The sequence below is a fragment of the Saimiri boliviensis genome, chromosome 3, assembly GCF_048565385.1.
Source record: "Saimiri boliviensis isolate mSaiBol1 chromosome 3, mSaiBol1.pri, whole genome shotgun sequence".
NCBI classification, from domain to species: Eukaryota; Metazoa; Chordata; class Mammalia; order Primates; family Cebidae; genus Saimiri; species Saimiri boliviensis.
This window is the reverse complement of record NC_133451.1, coordinates 177,560,509-177,582,317: the sequence shown is the minus strand read 5'-3', so window position 1 is coordinate 177,582,317 and position 21,809 is coordinate 177,560,509. Positions and strand designations below refer to the sequence as shown.

The 21,809-nt window shown below is 38.0% G+C and overlaps 1 protein-coding gene across 10 annotated transcripts in view; it reads right to left on the bottom strand.

Moving 5' to 3' along the window:
* Positions 1-21,809, bottom strand: part of NEK1 (NIMA related kinase 1) — a 214,063-nt gene that overhangs the window by 67,091 nt on the left and 125,163 nt on the right. For 9 of the 10 annotated variants that reach the window (XM_074396985.1, XM_039479149.2, XM_039479148.2 and 6 more), the window contains 2 exons: positions 21,503-21,731; positions 3,249-3,401 (listed from right to left, as the gene is read on the bottom strand). In XM_074396985.1, the coding sequence (XP_074253086.1) occupies positions 3,249-3,401; positions 21,503-21,731 (382 nt within the window). Of the gene's footprint in view, positions 1-3,248; positions 3,402-15,942; positions 16,176-21,502; positions 21,732-21,809 lie in introns of those variants that run through there. The other variant, XM_074396987.1, reaches the window with a different exon arrangement.

The window sequence follows — 21,809 nt, the reverse complement described above, 5'->3', positions numbered from 1 at the left end:
ATAGATGTTTCAAACTTGTGGACAGAAAGTTTCGGTATCAAGATGTCAGTTTTTTTGGAACTTGATCTTTGGGTTTAACATAATCCCAACCAACCCAGCTAGCTCTTTTGTGGATACAGACATAATAACTCTAAAGTTTATACAGATATCCAAAAGACTGAGAACAGCCAATGCATAACTGAAGGAGAACAAAGTGGGAGGACTGGCACTATCTGACTTCAAGAAATACTATAAAGCTACAGTAATAAGGATATTGTGCTATTGGAAAAAGAACAGGCAAAAAGTGCAATGAATAGAGCGTTAAGAAATGGCTCCATACAAATAGAGTCAACTGATCCTTGGCAAAGCAGCAAAGATAATTCACCAAAAAAGGAATAGTTTTTACAATAAGTGGTGCTAAAATACTATACATCTACTTATGAAAAAGATGTATCTACACACAGACCTTACAACTCTTCAAAAAAATTTACTCCAAATAAATCATACAACTAAATATAAAATGCAAAACTAGGCTGGGTGCGGTGGCTCACATCTGTAATCCCTCACTTTGGGAGGCAGAGGTGGATGGTTCACTTGAGCTCAGGAGTTTGAGACCCGCCTAGGCAACATGGTGAAATCCCATCTCTACAAAAAATACAAAAATTAGCCAGGTACGATAATGCACACCTGTGGTCCCAGCTACTCCCGGGGCTGAGGTGGGAGGACAGTATGAGCCCAGGAGGTTGAGGCCACAGCAAGCCATGTTTGTGCCACTGTACTCCAGCTTGGGTGACACAGTGAAACTCTCAAAAAAAAAAGGCAAAAAAAAGCAAAAGTATATAAAAAAAACTCCTAGAATGTAACATCGGAAAAATCTAGGTGACCCTGAGTTTGAAAGTGACTTTTTAGATAAAATACCAAAGGCATGATCCATTAAAAAAAAAAAAAAAAGAATTAATAAGCAGGACTTCATTAAAATTAAAAAACTTCTGCTCTGTAAAAGCTAGTGATCCCATCCTAGGCAAACCCTGTCTTTACTAAAAATATAAAAATTAGCCAGGCATGGTGGTGCATACCTGTAGTACCAGCTACTCAGCAATCTGAGGTGAAAGGATCACCTGGGCCCAGGGAGGTTTAGGCTACAGTGGGCCATGATTTCGCCACTGCACTCTAGCCTGGGCAACATCTCGAAAAAAAAAAAAAAAAAAAAGACAATGTTAAGAGAACATGGCAGACAAGCCACAGGAGAAAATACAGGTTGACTGTCTCTAATCCAAAAATGCTCCAAAATATGAACCTTTTTGAACACTGTCATGAGGTTCAAAGGAACTCATTGGAGCATTTTAGATTTTGGATTTTTGGATTAGAGATGCTCAACTCATATAATGCAAATAGTCTAAAATCTGAAAAAAAGAAAAACCAAAAAAAAAAAAAAAAAAAAAAACAATCCAAAACACTTCTGATACCAAGCATTTCAGATAAGGGCTACTCAATCTGTATTTGCAAAAGACATATTTGATAAAGGACTGTTAACCAAAATATACAAAGAATTCTTAAACTTGACAATAAGAAAGTAAAGTACCCAATTTAAAAACGGGGGAAAGATCTCAACAGACAACACACTAAGGTGTACAGGTGGCAAAGCAGCATATAGTAAGAGGCACTGAAAAGAGGTTCACCATCACATGTCATTAGGAGACTGCAAATAAAAACAAGATACCACTGCACACCAATTAAAATAACCAAAATCCAAAACACTGACAACACCAAATGCTGGAGAGGAGAGTAACAGGAACTCTCATTCATCCACTGCAAAATGGTACAGATACGTTGGGAAATCGGTGGTTTCTTATAAAACTAGACATACTCTTAGTATACAATCCAGCAACTGTATTCACCCAAATGAACTGAAAACATATGTCCATGCTAAAACCTGCTCAAAGATGTTTATATCATCTTTATTCATAAATGCTATCACTTGGAAGCAATCACGATGTCTTTCAGTACATCTTGAAACCGGATAAACTATGGCACATCCGTACAATGTAATATTCTGTGCTAAAAAGTAATGAGTTATTGAGACACGAAACAATTACAGAGGAACCTGAAGTCTATATGACTAAGTGAAACCATCCAGTCCGAAAAGAGTGCATACTGTATGAGTCCAGCTAGATGACATTCTGGAAAAGGCAACACTATGGAGATAGTAAAATAATCAGTGGTTGCCAGGGTTTGGAAGAAAGGGAGGGATAAACAAGCAGAGCACAGGGGATTCTTGGGGCAGCGAATTATTCTGTAATAATGGTGGTTACATGGCATTATACATTTGTCAAAACCCAAGGAAATTATTATGCACTTTGTTTATAATGGTGTGTCAATATTGATTAAGTGATTAAAACAAACTCTCTCTGGTGGTGGGGGAGGCTGTGTGTGCATGGGGGAAGGGGGTCTACAGGAACACTGTACTTTTCACTCAACTTTGCTATGTGTATGAGTCCTTTCCCATGCTGCTGATAAAGACATACCTGGGACTGGGCAATACATAAAAGAAAGAGGTATAATTGAACTCACAGTTCCACATGGCAGGGGAGGCCTCACAATCATGGCAGAAGGCAAGAAGTAAGTGACATCTTACATGGATGGTGGCAGGCAAAAAAAATAAGAGCTTGTGCAGAGAAACTGCTGTTTTTTAAAAACCATCAGGTCTCATGAGACCCATTCACTATTATGAGAATAGCATGGGAAAGACCAGCCCTCAAGATTCAGGCATCTCTCACAACACGTGGAATTACTGAAGCTACAAGATGAGATTTGGGTGGGGATACAGAGCCAATATGTAACACTATGTATCCAAAACTGCTCTGAAAAAAGACACACTAAGTATTGTACTAGAAAAACAAACTCAATGCCAAAATATATTATAAGAAAATGATTGGACTTGAAGTAAAAAGAAATACATACTTTGAGCATCCTAGCAAAAAGACCAAATCACTTATAAGGTAAAGAAATTAAAACTGCCATCAGACTTTCTGCAGCAATGCTTTATGCCAGAATATAATTAAATTATGTTAAAGACAAGGAAGGAAAAGTAAGCCAAGGATTTTATATGTAGCCAAAATGATCTTCACAAAGTCAAAAGACAACATTTATGAAAATGGAAAACCTCTGAGTTCACACAAGCCTTTCCTAAGGACTCTTATCACAAAAAAAGTTTCAGGCAATCAGAATGAGTAGACAGTGACCTAGAAAAACTACTGGTTTCTCCTTACCACTTCTAATAGTTGTGTTTTCCAAAAGTTCTGTCTGAAGTTGTAGTTCAGCTTCTCCAAGTATCTTTAGAACAGAATCCGTCGGACTTCTCCCCCAGGCTCTTCTTGGAGATCCACTAGGATCTAATTTAATAACTTCGCCCACTGTGTTTCCTATAAGAAAAAGATATAAAGAAACAATTTTCAGTAACAGTATAATAATACTGCAAGGTAAGGCAGACTTTGGGTCTTTTATCCAATTGAGTGCTTCAAGAGAAAAAAAGGTTATACTGCAAAGACTTTCGGGGAAAGAATGATGAATAACGGCAAGAACAGAAGCAAATGAAACTAGCAATAAAAATATATCTATAATCGTCTTTAAGAGTATGAATTAAATTCTAGTTTGGGGGAATGTAAAAATAGAAAAAAAAACCATAACGTAATACAGGTTGAGTATCCCTTATCTGAAATGCTTGGAACCAGAAGTGTTTTGAATCTCAAATTTTTTTGGACTTTGAAATATGTGCATATACGTAATGAGATATCTTGTTGATGGGACTGAAGTCTAAACATGAAATTCATTTATGTTTGTTTTTTAAGAGATACAGTCTCACTATGTTGCCCAGGCTAGTCTTGGACTCCTGCGCTCAAGTGATCATCCCACCTTGGCTTCCCAAAGTGCTGGGATTATAGGTGTGAACCACCACACCTGACCTCATTTGTTTTACATCCATCTTATACACATAGACTGGAGGGAATTTTATATAACATTTTAAATAATTCTGTGAATAAAACAAAGTTTGCATGTACGGAACCATCAGAAAGCAGTAGTGTCACTGACCTGGCCACTCACGTGGGCCCTCAGAGGCTGTTGGGCATCACCATCATTCCTGACTCTGAGTTTATATGCTAATAAGCAATCATTTTCTTACACTTGTTCACACAAAAATATCTCACAATTAAAAAAAAAAAAAAAAAAGACTTCCCATTACAGTGAAAAAAATGTGTCGAAGATAAACAAGCAGCACAGTATTATCACCAGAGTACCTGGGAACTGCTAAACAACAGCAGGCTTTTAGTCTCCACCCACAAACCTGAACTTTGATGAAAAAGTTACTCTACACTGTCTTTCATTTTATTGGCAAAAAGAAGTACTTTCTGAAAGCAGCTGAGGGATCAGAATAAGATCACAAGGGACGAGAAAGTATTCTATCAGACAGCTTTTTTAAATGGCTGGGAGGGTCTTTTGCCCTTGGGGATGCTGAATAAAGCATGTGTTGTGCACCTGCACTTTGATTTTGACACATCACATGGGGTCAGATGTGGATTTTCCATTTATGGTATCACACTAGTACTCAAAAGTTTCAGATTTTAGAACATTTTGGATTTCAAGATTTTGGATTAGGAATGCTCAACCTGTATTATGTTTCTATAAAATCTTTATTTGAAAAAAGAAAAAAAACTAAGATAAGTCAATTAACAATTGGGGGAAATATAAGAATAGAAGAAACAGAAATGAATATTTCATTTCTATACATTTCACAGAAAAAAACAAAACAAATCTTAAACACATATATGGATTAAAAAGCAGAGAAAAGTGTTTCTAAGAAAATTTGTCCTACTTTATCATAGGTAGGCAAATACTTCCTTTTTGACAATAAGAATTTGGCGTAAACCATTTTAATAAAATGCATCAAAGCAAAATAGAAAAAGTTATATACTAAGGTTTGAGTCTTTAGAACATTTGGTGGTAATATGTGAAGTATATAGGTACCTAGATATACACAGGATATAATATCACATAATTATGAGGCATAAGGTATATAGACATTCAATGGTAACCTAATACATGTTAATACAGTTAATGTACCAGTTTCATGAAAGAGCATGCAAAGTAGCAGAGAATAATGTTTCATACAGCCAAAATGATTACCAAAAGGACTTTCAAAGCATGGTTAAAACAGAGAAGAGAACCCAGAAAGAGACCCACAGTCATTTGATGTTTGACAAATGTGCCAAAGCAATTCAAAGGGGGAAAACTCTCTAACAAACAAAACTGGGATAACTAAATGTCTGCAAAAAAACAAAACAAAATAAAAAACACCAGAATTTAACCCCTTCAATGCAGGGAGGGAAAACCCAGGTGGAGTCAACAGTCTCTCTCAGCTGAGGAGGCAGAACTGGGAATCTAGGGAAGCCAAAGTGGCTAGTGTTTGCAAAGTAAGAGTATTGAAGAGTAATAAGTTACACAGAGGGCCGGGCATGGTGGCTCAAGCCTGTAATCCCAGCACTTTGGGAGGCCGGGGCGGGTGGATCACGAGGTCAAGAGATCCAGACCATCCTGGTCAACATGGTGAAACCCCGTCTCTACTAAAAATACAAAAAATTAGCTGGGCATGGTGGGGTGTGCCTGTAATCCCAGCTACTCAGGAGGCTGAGGCAGGAGAATTGCCTGAACCCAGGAGGCGGAGGTTGCGGGTGAGTTGAGATCACCCCATTGCATTCCAGCCCGGGTGACAAGAGCGAAACTCCGTAAAGTTACACAGAGAGAGAACTCAAGAAAATTGTAAAAAGCCCCTTTGAGTCTTTACCTGAGTACTGATCAGCATATCAGTACATAATGTATAAAGAAATTACTATAGTTTAGAGAAAAGGCCACTCAAAAGTAAAGGTAACAATTGTTCAAGTTCACACAGCGCCAGAAAGAGTTCCTATTCCCGTCAGCCAAAAAGACTGATTCATAATTCACAAGACACCAGGCAGATTATTTAGAAAGGTTGTTGGTGCAGAAAAGGTAAAAAATTAGCCATATGCTAATGCATAGTAATACTAATACATATTAATAATATAGATCGCTGCTCTGTTCCAACTAACAAAGCTTAAAAGTGAGACTTAGAAGAGCCAAGCTATGCACTGCTAAGTAAATTGTGTCCAAGAATATTTATAGAAACACAAAAACACATGGCACAAATATATATATATATATATATATATATATATATATATATATATATATATATATTTTTTTTTTTTGAGACGGAGTTTCACTCTTGTTACCCAGGCTGGAGTGCATGGCGCGATATCAGCTCACCGCAACCTCCGCCTCCTGGGTTCAGGCAATTCTCCTGCCTGAGCCTCCTGAGTAGCTGGGATTACAGGCACGCGCCACCATGCCCAGCTAATGTTTTGTATTTTTAGTAGAGACGGGGTTTCACCATGTTGACCAGGATGGTCTCGATCTCTTGACCTCGTGATCCACCTGCCTTGGCCTCCCAAAGTGCTGGGATTACAGGCTTGAGCCGCCGTGCCCGGCCGGCACAAATATTAAAATTCATAATGTTCAGCACCCAAACAAAAATTATCAAGCACGCATAGACCAGAATATTAACTATAAGAAAAGGAAAAAAAAAAATCAAGTGAATCCAATCCAACCCCGTTATGACAGAGATAATGTAACTAGACAAGGACGTTTATAACTCATTGTAATTGAATTCCGTATGTTCAACAAGCTAGAGAGAACAGTCACCATGATAGAGATAAAGAAAACATTAATAAGATCCATATTTAACTCGTCTAAATGAAGTTCACAGAAATGAACCTGCCCATTGAACTTGTTCATTCATACTGAAGACAGAAAAAAACGAGACTAATAGCCACGAGTTTTTCAAGTTTGATGAAAACGATTAACTCATAAATCCAAGATGCTCAACAAAACCCAAGCAAAGGAAACATGATGAAAGTGACACTGAGGCACATCATAATCAAATTCACTGAAACCAAGGTTACGGGGAAGAATCTGAAAAGGGGCTAGAGAAAAAAGACACAGAGGAATAAAACTACAAATCAGGGTAAAGGAAGACTTCTCATTGTGAATGATGCGCATAAGATCACAGTGAAGCAGCATCATTAAAGTACTAAAAGCAGAAATCTGCAATTCAGAATTCTATGTCTCAGGAAAAATATCATTGCAAAAGGAAGGCAAAATAAAACCTTTTGCAAACATTTGTATGTTTTTAAAATAAAAATGTTTACAGACATACAAATGTTGAATGAATCACCAGCAGGACTATGCTACACAAAATCTAAAAGGAAGTCCTTCAGGCAGAAGAAAAATGATACAAAATAGAAATCTGCTACACAAAAGAAATGAAAACTACATGAGTAGACACAAAAGATTTTTTTTTCTCTTATTATTGAAATCTTTTTAAAGAATAAATGACTATGCTGTATTATGGGATTTATAGCATTAAAAAAAAGAAAACACAACAATGTTAGCAAAGGCTGGGAGGGAACAAATGCAAATACAGGTGACCCTCAAACAAAGGTTTGAAATGCCTGGGTCCACTTACCACAAATTTTCTTCCACCTACGCCACCCTTCAGACACCAACTTTTCCTACACTTCAGCCTACTCAATGTGAAGATGATGTGGATAAAGACTTTTATGATAATCCACTTCCGCTTAATAGTAAATGTATTTTCTCTTATAATTTTTTTTTTGGCATTTCTTAAAATTTTTTTAAATTGCATTTTAGGTTTTGGGGTACATGTGAAGAACATGCAAGATTGTTGCATAGGTACACACATGGCAGCGAGATTTGCTGCCTTCCTCCCTTTCACCTATATCTGGCATTTCTCCCCATGCTATCTCTCCCCACCTCCCCACCCCACCATCCCTCCCCCATTTCCCCCCAACAGACCCCATCTCTTATGATTTTTTAAGTAACATTTTCTTTTCTCTTGCTTCCTTTATTGTGTAAGAATATAGCATATAATACATATATGTAAAATACGTGTTAAATGACTTTATGCTATTGATAAGGCTTCTGGTCAACAGTAGGCTATTACCAGTTAAATTCTGGGGGAGTTAAGAATTACACATGGATTTCTGACTACCCCCTAACCTCCATACTATTCAAGGGTCAACTGTATATAACTGTAATATTCTTATACCATGTATGAAGTATAATAACTCAACTGAAGATACACTGTGATAAGTTAAAGATAATACACTATAAACTCTTAAGCCAACACTGAAATAACAGAACAATGAGCTATAGCTAATACTTCAACAACAGAGGTAAAATGGAATAATAAAAAACAACTAACCCCGAAGAATGTAAAACAGGAGAAAAAAGGACATAAAGTATAGATGAGACAAACAAACAACAAACAGAAAAATGGTGCACAGGCAGTCCCTGACTGATGATGGTTCAACTTAAGATTTTTCAACTATATACTGGGTTTATTAGACTGTAATTCCACTGTAAATTGAGGATCATCTGAATTTAAACCCAATCACATTAATACTCACATTAAATGTAAATGGTCTAAACATACCAGTTAAAGGTTATAAGAGTGGATTAAAAGCAAACCTAACAACATGCTGCCCACAAGAAACCCACATTAAATATAGACACAAATAGATTAAGAGGACAAAAAAGGATAAAGATATGCCAGGCTAACACTGAGAAGACAAAATAGGAGTGACAATATCAAACAAAGAAAACTTTTAATAAAGCAAAGTTTTTTAAAAAAGAAGCAAGCTAATAATAATTGCAACACAGATGATTCTCAAAAATTATTATGTTTTCAGTGAGAGATGAGAGATTAGGGGAAAAAAAATCATTAGCCTTGAGTGAAAGAAGCCAGGCACAAAAGAACACAAACTGTTAGAGTCTACAGGCTATTCTAGAACAGGAACAGCTAATCTAAGGTAGAAAAAAAAATTTCAGAAAAAGTTGCCCCTGGAAGGCTAAGAACAGAGAATGACTAGGCAGGCGCAAACTTTCTGGGGTGATGGTAATGTTGTATATCTTGAATGGGGTTATTTTGTGGGTCCCAGAATTTGTTAAAAACCAGCTAATATACATTTACAATTTGTAAATTTAACATAAAGGAAAACATTTCTAAACAAACACTGAACTCTAATAAATAATCATATGCTGTGAAATACTGAGGGCAAAGTATACCAATATCTGCAATTTACTCTGAATTGCAAGAAACGATGACATACCAATTGACAGCTGGAAGGATGGACAGATATGTGACATAGCAAGCATACTAGAGTGTTAATGGAAAATTTCAAATTTAATTTAAATAGAGAATATTTAGTGTCCATTGTGAAATTATTTCAATTTTATCATATATTTTAAATTTTTCATAATGAAATTCTGGGAAAAGGACAAGGAAATTATTTATGTACTGGTATGAAAAGATCTATAAAATATGCTTAGAATAAGCAAAAATAAGATCAGAGAAGTACAAATAACAGAAATAAAATAATATAAATATACTAAAATAACTACACGTGACAAATAATGTAAAACAAAGGGGAAATATACTCTTCTTTATACATATCTACACACACATGCACACACAGGTACACATATCTATGATGAGCTCTGGAAAGATAAATAGTAAGCTAGTATCAGTGGTCATCTAATAAGAGGGAAGGAAATAGAGTGGATAAGGTGGGACAGAACTGTCCATTGTTTATACTTTGTGATTTTTATCATGTAAGTACATTGTGTATTTAATAAATGCTACTTTTAAACTCTGGAGAAATACTTGCATAATAGTGTGCTCAGTCTCATCCTAATTCTATATGAAGGTGCTTTTTGTTTTTTTATTTTTGTTTTTACTGTCTATGAAGGTTCTTTTAATAAGGTAATAAGGTATATGATATGTCCTCATATTTGTCTGAGTTAGGCCTATATAATTCAAGATTCCATGAAACTAGTTTCATTTCTAAAGAATAAATAAAATAGGTTACCGAATTCTTGTTTGTGATTTGTACATGACTGATCTTTCTACTTTAATAAGAAAATAAGGCAGCAATTTTCTCAACGTCTATAAAATGTTTATTTATTTTAAATTATACTTTAAGTTCTGGAATACATGTGCAGAACATGCAGGTTTGTTACGTAGGTATACATGTGCCATGGTGGTTTGCTGCACCCAGCAACCTGTCATCTACATGAGTTATTTCTCCTAATGCTATCCCTCTCCTTACTGCCCACACCCCAACAGACCCTGGTGTGTGATGTTCCCCTCCCTGTGTCCATACGTCCCACTTATGAGTGAGAACATGCAGTGTTTGGTTTTCTGTTGCTGTGTTAGTTTGCTGAGAATAATGGTTTCCAGCTTCACACATGTCCCTGCAAAGGACATGAACTCATCCTTTATGGATACACAGTAGTTCATGGTGTGTATGAAACACATTTTCCTTATCCAGTCTATCCTTGATGGGCATTTGGGTTGGTTCCAGTCTTTGCTATTGTGAATGGTGCTGAAATAAACATATGTGTGCGTGTGTCTTTACAGTAGAATGATTTATAATCCTTTGGATATATACCCAGTAATGGGATTGCTGGGTCAAATGGTATTTCTGGTTCTAGATCGATCTTTGAGGAATCACCACATTGTCTTCAACAATGGTTGAACTAATTTACACTCCCAACAGTGTAAAAACATTCCTATTTTTCCACCTCCTCTCCAGTATCTGTTGTTTCCTGACTTTTTAAATGATTGCCATTCTAACTGGCATGAGGTGGTATCTCACTGTGGTTTTTATTTGTGCTTTTCTAATGACCAGTGATGATGAACTTTTTTTCATGTGTTTCTTGACTGCATAAATGTCTTCTTTTGAGAATTGTCTGTTAATATCCTTTGCCCACTTTTTGATGGGGTTGTTTTTTTCTTTTTTTGAGATGGAGTTTCACTCTTGTTGCCCAGGCTGGAGTGCAATGGTGTGATCTCGGCTGACTGCAACCTCTGCCTCCCAGGTTCAGGTGATTCTCTTGTCTCAGCCTCTAGAGTAGCTGGGACTACAGGCATCTACCACTTTTGTATTTTTAGTAGAGACAGGGGTTCACAATGTTGGTTAGGCTGGTCTCAAACTCCTGACCTCAGGTAATCCACCAGCCTTGGCCTCCCACAGTGCTTGGATTACAGGTTGGTTTTCTTTTTTCTTACAAATTTGTTTAAGTTCCTTATACATGCTGGATATTGGCAGTCTGTCAGATGGACAGATTACAAAACTTTTCTCCCATTCTGTAGGTTGCCTGTTCACTCTGACCATAGTTTCTTTTGCTGTGCAGAAGCTCTTAAGTTTAATTAGATCCCATTTGTCTATTTTGGCTTTTGTTGCCCTTGCTTTTGTTGTTTTAGTCATGAAGTATTTGCCGGTGCCTGTGCCCTGAATGGTACTGCCTAGGTTTTCTTCTAGGGTTTTTATGGTTTTAGGTCTTATGTTTAAGTCTTTAATCCATCTTGAGTTAACTTTTATATAAGGTGTAAGGAAGGGGTCAGCTTCAGTTTTCTGCATATGGCTAGCCAGTTTTTCCAACACCATTTATTAAACAGGGAATCCTTTCCCTGTTGCTTGTTTTTGTTAGGTTTGTCAATGATCAGATTGTTGTAGACATGTGGTACTATTTCTCAGGCCTCTGTTCTGTTCCACAGGTCTATATATCTGTTTTGGTATCAGTGCCATGCTGTTTTGGTTACTGTAGCCTTTTAGTATAGTTTGAAGTCAGGTAATGTGATGCCTCTAGCTTTGTTATTTTTGCTGAGAATGGTCTTGGCTATATGGGCTCTTTTTTGGTTCCATATAAAATTTAAAGTAGTTTTTTCTAATTCTGTGAAGAAAGTCAACGGTAGCTTGATAGGGATAGCATTGAATCTATAAATTACTTTGGGCAGTATGGCCATTTTCATGATATTGATTCTTCCTATCCATGAGCATGGAATGCTTTTCATTTGTTTGTGTCCTCTCTTACTTCCTGGAGCAGTGGTTTGCAGTAGTTTTTCAAGAGGTCCTTCACAACCCTTGTTAGTTGTATTTCTAAGTATTTTATTCTCTTCGTAGCAACTGTGAATGGGAGTTCGCTCATGATTTGGCTGTCTGTCTAAATGTCTATTATTGGTGTATAGGAATGTGTTCTATTTTTGCACATTGATTCTGTATACTGAGACTCTGCTGAAGTTGCTTATTAGCTTAAGGAGATTTTGTCTGAGATAATGGGGTTTTCTAAATACACAACCATGTCATCTGTACACAGAGACAATTTTACTTCCTCTCTTCCTATCTGAATACCTTAACTTCTTTTTCTTGCCTGATTACCCTGGCCAGAACTTCCAATACTATGTTGAATAGGAGTGGTGAGAGTGCATCCTTGTCTTGTGCTGGTTTTCAAAGGGAACGCGTCCAGTTTTTGCCCATTCAGTATATTTGCTGTGGATTTGTCATAAATAGCTTTTATTATTTTGAGATACATTCCATCAATACACAGTTTATTGAGTGTTTTTAGCATGAAGAGGTATTGACTTTTATTAAAGGCTTTTTCTGGATCTATTGAGATAATCATGTAATTTTTGTCATTGGTTCTGTTTATGTGATGGATTACGTTTACTGATTTGCGTATATTGAACCAGCCTTGCATCTGAAGGATAAAGCCAACTTGAACATGGTGGATAAGCTTTTTGATGTGCTGCTGGATTTGGTTTGCCAGTATTTTATTAAGCATTTTCGCATCAATGTTCCTCAGGGATACTGGCCTGAAATTTTCTTTTTTTGTTGTGTCTCTGCCAGGTTTTGATTATCAGGATGATGTTGGCCTCATAAAATGAGTTAGGGAGGATTCTCTCTTTTTCTATTGTTTGGAATAGTTTCAGAAGGAATGGTACCAGATCCTCTTTGTACCTCTGGTAGAATTCAACTGTGAAACCATCTGGTCCTGGACTTTTTTCAGTTGGTAGGCTGTTAATTGCTGCCTCAATTTCAGACCTTGTCTTTGGTCTATTCAGGGATTCAACTTCTTTCTGGTTTAGTCCTGGGAGGGTGTACGAGTTGTGATCCTTTGAAGGAGAAGAGGCAGTCTGGTTTTTGGAATTTTTGGCCTTTTTGTGCTGGATTTTCCTCATCTTCATGAAGGAAAGGTCTACTTTTGGTCTTTCATGTTGGTAACCTACGAATGGGGTTTTTTGTGTGGGCGTCCTTTTCGTTGATGTTGATTCTATGGCCTTCTGTTTGTTAGTTTTCCTTCCAACAAACAGGCCCCTCTTCTGCAGGTCTGCTGGAGTTTGCTGGAGGTCCACCCAAGACCCTGTTTCCTTGGGTATCTCTGGCAGAGGCTGCAGAACAGCAAGGATTGCTGCCTGTTCCTTCCTCTGCAAGCTTTGTCACAGAGAGACACCTGCCAAATGCCAGGTGGAGCTCTCCTGTATAAGATGTCTGCTGGGAGGTATCTCCCAGTCAGGAGGCACGGGGATCAGGGACCCACTTGAGGAGGCAGTCTGTCCCTTAGTAGAGCTTGAGCTCTGTGCTGGGAGATCCATTGCTCTCTTCAGAACCGGCAGGTATGAATGTTTAAATCTGTTGAAGCTGTGCCCACAGCAGCCCCCTTCTCCCAGGTGCTCTGTTTGAGAGAGCTGTCTCTCTAGATTCTGGCTACAGTGGCTTTGCTGCCCCGCAGTGGGTTTCACACCCACTTCGAACTTCCTAGTAGCTTTGTTTACACTGTGAGGGGAAAACCACCTGCTCAAGCCTCAGTAATGGCAGGCACCCCTGCCCCACCAAGCTTGTGCATCCTAGGTTGACTTTAGACTGCTGTGCTGCCAGTGAGAATTTAAGCCAGTGGATCTTAGCTTGTTGGTCTCTGTCGGGGTGGGATCTGCTGAGCTACACCACTTGGGTCGCTAGCTTCAGCCCCTTTTCCAGGGGAGTGAATGGTTCTGTCTCTCTGGCATTCCAGGTGCCACTGGGGTATGAAAAAAAAAACTCCTGCAGCTAGCTCAGTGTCTGCCCAAATGGCCACCCAGTTTGTGCTTGAAACTCTGGGCCCTGGTGGTGTAGGCACCTGAGGGAATCTCTTGGCCTGTGGGTTGTGAAACCATGGGAAAAGTGTATTATCTGGGCCGGATAGTACCGTCTCTCACAGCACAGTCCCTTATGACTTTCCTTGGCTAGAGGAGGGAGTTCCCCGACTGCTTGCGCTTCCTGGGTGAGGCGACATCCCATCCTGCTTCTGCTCACTCTCCATGGGCTGCACCCACTGTCTAACCAGTTCCAATGAGATGAAATGGGTGTCTCAGTTGGAAGTGCAGAAATCGTCCACCTTCTGCGTTGGTCTCACTGGTAGCTGCAGATCACAGCGGCTCCTATTGCCGTCTTGCCACTTTCCCCAAGTTATTTGTGTCTTTCTGCCTTTGCCTCCATCCATCCTTTTACAACAGCAATGATCTATTGCCTCAGAGGTGCTTTCAATCATCTACAGCCCCACCATCTCAGAGATCTCATGCCAGTGTTTTCCCTCATATGTATGTTTTCGTCCTCACATTTATTTATTTAATAACTACTTTTCATGTATAAAATACGTGCTACATGACAGGGCATAAACATGCAGTACAAATAAGACAAGCTTTATCAAAATGTTTATATTCTACAATAGAACATGGGCAAATGATACTTAAACAAAAGCAGAAGATAATTACAGTATGTGATTACTTCTTTAAAAATAATGAAAGAACTCAGAAACAAAAAAATCAAACACTGGCCAGGCACAGTGGCTCACACCTGTAATCCCAGCACTTTGGGAGATGGAGGCGGGAGCATTGCCTGAGGCCAGGAGTTCAAAAGCAGCCTGGGTAACATAGTAAGTCCACCATCTTTAACAAAAAAGAAAAAAAAATTAGCTGGGCATGGCAGCACGTGCCTGTAGTTCCAGCTACTCTGGAGGCTGAGGCAGGTGAATCACTTGAGTCCAGAAGATTCACGATATAGTCAGCCATGAGTGCGCCACTGTATTCCAGCCTGTCTTAAAAAAATATACTGCATATTCTTGCTTCCAAGTGGGAGCTAAACAATGGATACACATGGATATAGAGGGAAATAATAAACACGGGGCAGAGGTCGGGCGGGGTGAGGGTTGAAAAATTACCTATTAGGTATAATGTTCAGTATTTGAGCGGACTAGAAATCCAAACCTCACCATAATACAATATATACAGATAACAAACCTACACATGTACACACTGAATCTACAGAAATAAAATAAATTTAAATAAATTTAAAGTACAGAAATAATTTTCAATGATTTGAAAATAAGAGAAGGTTCAGGTGCAGTGGCTCACACCTGTAACCCAGCACTCTGGAAGGTCAAAGCAGGTGGACCACTTGAGGCCAGGAGTTTGAGCAGCCTGGGCAACATGGCAAAACAGTATCTCTACAAAATATTAAAAAATAAAAATAAATTTAAAAAAAAGAAAGAGAGAGAGGGAGGGAGAGAGAGAGAGAAAGAGAGAAGAGGTCTACTATTAACAGAGGGCAGAAAAGTGAAGAAAGTGCTTCAAGAAGAGTATGTGCATGCACACGTACGTGTGGGTATGGACAACAATCCAGGATGTCAAAGCTGTAAGTACATAATGTACGGCCTTTAAAACTTACGACATAGAGGTCTTTGGTGACCACGTAAAGAATTATAACCGAGTGGTAGAGGAAAAAGTCTGGTTGGAGTAGGTTAAGCGAGAATAGAAGGAGAGGAACTGGAACTGTAAATAGAGAATACTTTTGAAGAATTCTGATATAGAGAGAGATCGAAGATGGCTGATCACCAGCAGCTCGGGATTGTAGCTCCCAGTAAAAGGGCAAAGAACGAGAGGATGCCACACCTTCACATGAATTCTTGTTGCTCACGCACCAGGAAATTCCCAGCGGAGGAGCCCCACGGGTCCCCAGCGCGACTCTTGTGACCGGCGAGGCAGTTTTGCTGGCGCCTCGGAGCGTCAGTTCTTGGTGCAGTCAGAGAAGCACCATCAATCTTAACGCCGCTGATTGAGTCGCCGCAGTGTGTTGCTCAGATTTCGGCGTTGAGAATCAATAAATTGGACGTCCACTCGGAAACCCAATTACAAAGACGGTAAATACAAAGACCACAGATGGATAAATCTGCAAGGAAGGGAAGAAAATAGTCAAAAAAGGCTGAGAATACCCAAGATCAGAATGCCTCTCCCTCAGCAGGGGATCACAGTTCCTCATCAGCAACGGAACAAGGCTTGATGGAGAACGAGTGTGTTCCAATTACAGAAGCAGGCTTCAAAAGGTGGATAATGAGAAACTTCTGTGAATTAAAAGAACTTGTTCTAACACAATCTAAAGAAACTAAGAACTTTGAAAAAAGGTTTGACGAAATGTCAACAAGAATACAAAATTTAGAGAGGAAAATAAGCGAATTGATGGAGCTGAAAAACACAATACGAGAACTACGTGAAGTATGCACAAGTTTTAAGAGCCGAATTGATCAAGCAGAAGAAAGGGTATCAGAGGTCGAAGACCAACTCAATGAAATAAAACTAGAAGACAAGATTAGAGAAAAAAGGATAAAAAGGAACGAGCAAAGTCTCCAAGAAATATGGGACTATGTGAAAAGACCTAATCTACGCTTGATAGGTGTACCTGAATGTGACGAAGAGAAAATACGCTGGAAAATACGCTTCAGGATATTATTCAGGAAAATTTTCCCAACTTAGTAAGGCAGGATAATATTCAACTCCAGGTAATACAGAGAACACCACAGAGATATTCCTCAAGAAGAGCAACTCCAAGACACATAATCGTCAGATTCACCAGGGTTGAAATGAAGGAGAAAATACTAAGGGCAGCCAGAGAGAAAGGTCAGGTTACCCACAAAGGGAAGCCTATCAGACTTACAGCAGATCTCTTAGCAGAAACCCTACAAGCCAGAAGAGAGTGGGGACCAATATTCAACATTCTTAAAGAGAAGAACTTTCAACCAAGAATTTCACATCCAGCCAAACTAAGCTTCATAAGTGAAGGAAAAATAAAGTTTTTTGTGAACAAGCAAGCACTCAGAGAATTCATCACCACCAGGCCTGCTTTACAAGAGCTTCTGAAAGAACCACTACACATAGAAAGGAACAAATAGTATCAGCCTTTCTAAAAAATACCAAAAAGTAAAGAACATCAATATAACGAAGAATTTACATCAACTAATGGGCAAAATAGCCAGCTAATATTAAATGACAGTATTAAACTCACATATATCATTATTAATTCTAAATTTAAATTGACTAAATTCCCCAATTCAAAGACAGACAGGCAATTTGGACAAAAAACTAAAACCCATCGGTATGCTGCATCCAGACCCATCTCACATTCAAGGATTCACAAAGACTCAAAACAAGGGATGGAGAAAGATTTACCAACCAAACAGAGAGCAAAAATAAATAAATAAAAAGCAGAAGTTACAATTTTTGCCTCTGATAAAATAGTATTTAAAGCAACAAAGATCAAAAGAAGCAAAGAAGGACATTATACAATGATAAAAGAATCAACACAACAACAAGAAGAACTAAAGATCCTAAATATATACGCGCCCAATACAGGAATACCCAGACATACAAGACTTATAAAGAGACTTAGACTCCCACATCATAATAGTGGGAGACTTCAACATTAATATTAGACAGATCAATGCGACAGAAAATTAACAACGATATCCAGGACTTGAACTCAGATCTGGAACAAGTAAATGTAATTAACATTTATAGAACTCTCCACTTTACACAAAATATACACTCTTATCAGTACCACATCATATCAACTTAGAAGTTTAAACGAGGCCGGGCGCGGTGGCTCAAACCTGTAGTCCCGGCACTTTGGGAGGCCGAGGTGGGTGGATCACAAGGTCGGGAGATCGAGACCATCCTGGTCAACATGGTGAAGCCCTGTCTCTGCTGAAGGTACAAAAAATTGGCTGGGCACAGTGGCGCGTGCCTGTGGTCCCAGCTACTCGGGAGGCTGAGGCGGGAGAGTTGCCTGAACCCAGGAGGCGGAGGTTGCGGTGAGCCGAGATCGCGCCATTGCACTCCAGCCTGGGTAGCAAGAGCGAAACTCCATCTCAAAAAAAAAAAAAAAAAAAAAAAAAAGAAGTTTAAACGAAATGTTGGTTGGCTCCTTGTTTGTTATTCTCTTCCCTCATTTTCTTTCATGTCTCCATTATTAAGGACAATTATAGGCATACCCATATTTAGACTGCATTCTAGCCCGGGCAACAAAGCAATACCCCCATTCTCTCTCCCTCTTTCTCTTTCTTCCTCTTCTTTATTCTTTTTCTTAAAAAAAAAAAAAAAAAAAAAAAAAGAATTCTGATATAAAGACGACGTTCAGAAATGGGGTGATAGCTAAAGAACAGGGACAGAACAAAAAGAGAAGCAGCCATATTAAGGACTTGAGAAAGAGGAAAGGGGAAGAGTACTATGGTAAAGAAAGAGGTTGGCATGTTTTAAGAAGTGAAAGGTGAGAAGTAAGTAGTTCCTAGTGAGCTAGTTAGAAGGAAATGGATACAATGAATAGGCAAAGCATAAACCAAGGGAGAGGAGAGACCTGTAATCATGAAAAGAACTTTGGATTTTTGTTCTAGTTGCAATGAAAACCAATTCGGTTTTAAAATGAGAAAGTGATGTGATATACTTTGCTTTTCTAATTGGCATAAAATATTCCCAAGTCTCTTTTTTACAAAGTTACAATCACCCTACATCCTCACTAAGTAATACCATCTTACCTTTCTGTTCTGCTTCACAGTTTAGCTTCTTGAAAAGGTTCTACAATCTCTTTTTAAATTTCCTCTTCTATTCACTTCTTAATTCATGACTTCTATTTCTGTCTCCAACACTCTAATGACACTGTTTTTTACCAAGCTCACATTGCCTCTTCCCTGACAAATCCAGTACACATTTTTTAGCCCTCAATATGTTACCTCTCTTCCTGAAGTGCTCTCTTCTTTCTTTGGAATCCATACCACAGCCTCCTAATTTTATCTCTGTCTGTTCCTCATTTTCTTTGCAAACTTCTTCCCCTGATGAACTCTTAGAAGAGGTTCACATAAAGCCCCTACATAAATCTCCAAGTATCTTTTAAATATCTCCTCTTCTCTTTATTACCTTTCAGTAACTTAGTTAAGGTCATCATTAACTTTTGCCTAGATTAGTGCAATAGCCTCTAAAAACTGGTTTCAAGGGTATCTACTTCTTACTAAGATGGCACAGAGTAATTAGAGATACGCTGTTTCCTAAATAATCAAAACAATTGGACAAAGTATGAGACAGCACTTTCAAGACATTGTACAACAGATAATAAAGAAAATGGGTCCCTGAGAGAGAAAAAACAAAAACAAAAACAAATGAGATTTCCCTATGATTGCCCCAGCCTTTTAGAGTTTTCAGGCTGTTGCTAATGGGTCCGGCACACTCCCTGAGTTCAGGAGGTAGAGCTGAGATTCCTGGAAGACCAAGGCAACTAGAAAGAGAATTCCAGAGATCTGCAGATGGTAGCCCTTGAGTATGAGCAGAGTGGTGATTGGAGTAAATATATGAGAAAACTACCCAAGTTAGGAAAAAAAGCACCCAAATAAAGAACATAAGAAATTAAATAGGTCTATTCCTTCCAGCCAAACTGGAAAACATCATTATTCCTTGTGTAGAGCACTAAGAAGCATCTTATCTTCAAAATGGGGATAATTAGCATTAGACTAAACATGGCTGTGATCTCACCTCACAAATATAAAGACAAGACATGCACCAATCAAATTGAGCCGAAGTATTATAACTTAACTGTATTCCAGAATAAATCTCTAGAATAATTACAAAAATACCTAGCACCCAACAAGGTAAAATTCAGTATGTCTGACATCTAATTAAAAATAGCCAAGCATGCAAAAACAAAACAAAACAAAACAAAACAACAACAACAAAAAAAACAGAAAAATATGACCTGTAACAAGGAGAAAAGGCAATCAATATGGACCCAATAAAATTCTAACATCTGTTTCAGATGTTAGAATTAGTAAGTAAGGACATTAATGAAGTTTTTACAACTGTATTCCATATGACCAAAAAAGTTAGAGACAGAGTAGATAGAAAAACAACTTATTAAGACTTCTGGAGGTGAAAACTACAGTATCTGAGATGAAAAGTACATTGAATAGGATTAATAGCAGATTGAGTATGGCAGAAAAAAAACCTACCATCTATTAAAGACAGAGCAATCGAAACTATTCACAGCGAGACACAAAAACAATCTAAAAAAATAAAATTAAAAGCACCACTGAGGTATTAGACAAGTGAAATTGGAGTCCCTAAAGAATAGAAGGAGGAGGCACAGAAAAAATATTAGAAGAAATGATGGCTGAAAATGTTCCAACTGTGACAACCATAAACCCACAGACATAAGCAGCTCAATGAATCCCAAGGACAGGAAGCATGAAGAAAACTACACCAAGGCACCTTACAATCACATTGCTCAAAACCAGTGATAAAGACAAATCATAAAAGCAGTCAGAGAGTGTCCCCACCCAAATCTCATCTCGAATTATATAAGCCTGTGTCGAGGGAGGGAGGTGACTGGATCAGGGGGGCTCTTCCAAGACAAATTTACAGTCTCTTATGCATTCCCGCAGTAGCTTATAATTATTCCTAGTATATTATTTATCAACTATAATTATTTCTTTACTTGCCTGCCTTTCCACTAGACCTTAAGGGGAAGGACTACGGTTTAAGCATTATTATATTCCCATTGCTTAAGAGTATTGCACATGGTAGGCAGCCAATAAAGAACTGCTGAATAAATAAAGTAAATGCTATCAAGTCTTTGGGCTTTTTTCCAATGCAAGAAAAAAATTCTACAAAAATAGTCCATGAAAAACATTACTTAAAATCAGACTTGCTGATGGTCAGACTTGCCCTTTTAGAATGTAAGCTCCACTAGAGCACATACGTTTCCGTTTTGTTGCTCTATCTCCAGTGCCTAGAACAACGTAAGGAAATACAGGTTCTCAGTAACTGTCACTGAATAAATAAATCATTAAGTCAGATTTTCTCAATACTCTCACTGAATGCCTAAGAGATGTTTCTGAGATACTACTCTGGTTCTCATCAAGAATTATTGGTAGTAACAGATTAATTTAGCATGGTATACAGAGTTAAAGTAATACAATTTAAATATGTATTATTAGTTCCCTCTCTTACACTATATATTTTTGTAGTAAAAATCCTTGCTATTAAGGCTGATTAGTTTTCTCTGTTCTTCACATTTCACTGTGAGAGGGAGGCATTTCTACTACCCCGAAAGGAAAATATATAGAATTCTTTCAGCTTCTCTCGATTCTTCTAAATGTTGATTTTTTCCCAGAGTGGTCAGTATGCAAGTTTACATACATACTAGACCCAAATAGGATATTAATATACTTCTATACATACTTTCAGTTGCTGAGAAGGACGTATCAAGTGTTAACTCATCCAGAGGCATCACAAGTTGACCTCCAGCCTCCCACTTCTTGCGATCACAAAAAACTGATTTTTCTTTTTCATGCTCTTTGGCATCTTCATGAACAATTATCTCAAAAGTATCAGAGGGATGCTGCTTTCCTTTTTCATCTTCTTGAGCTTTAAGATTTTCATTTAATCTACGAAGTATTTCTCGCTTATTCTGAAAGTTATAACATATATTTTAATATTTTAATAAGTATATTATTAAGTAAAATGATTGACAGACAAATTTTGAAAA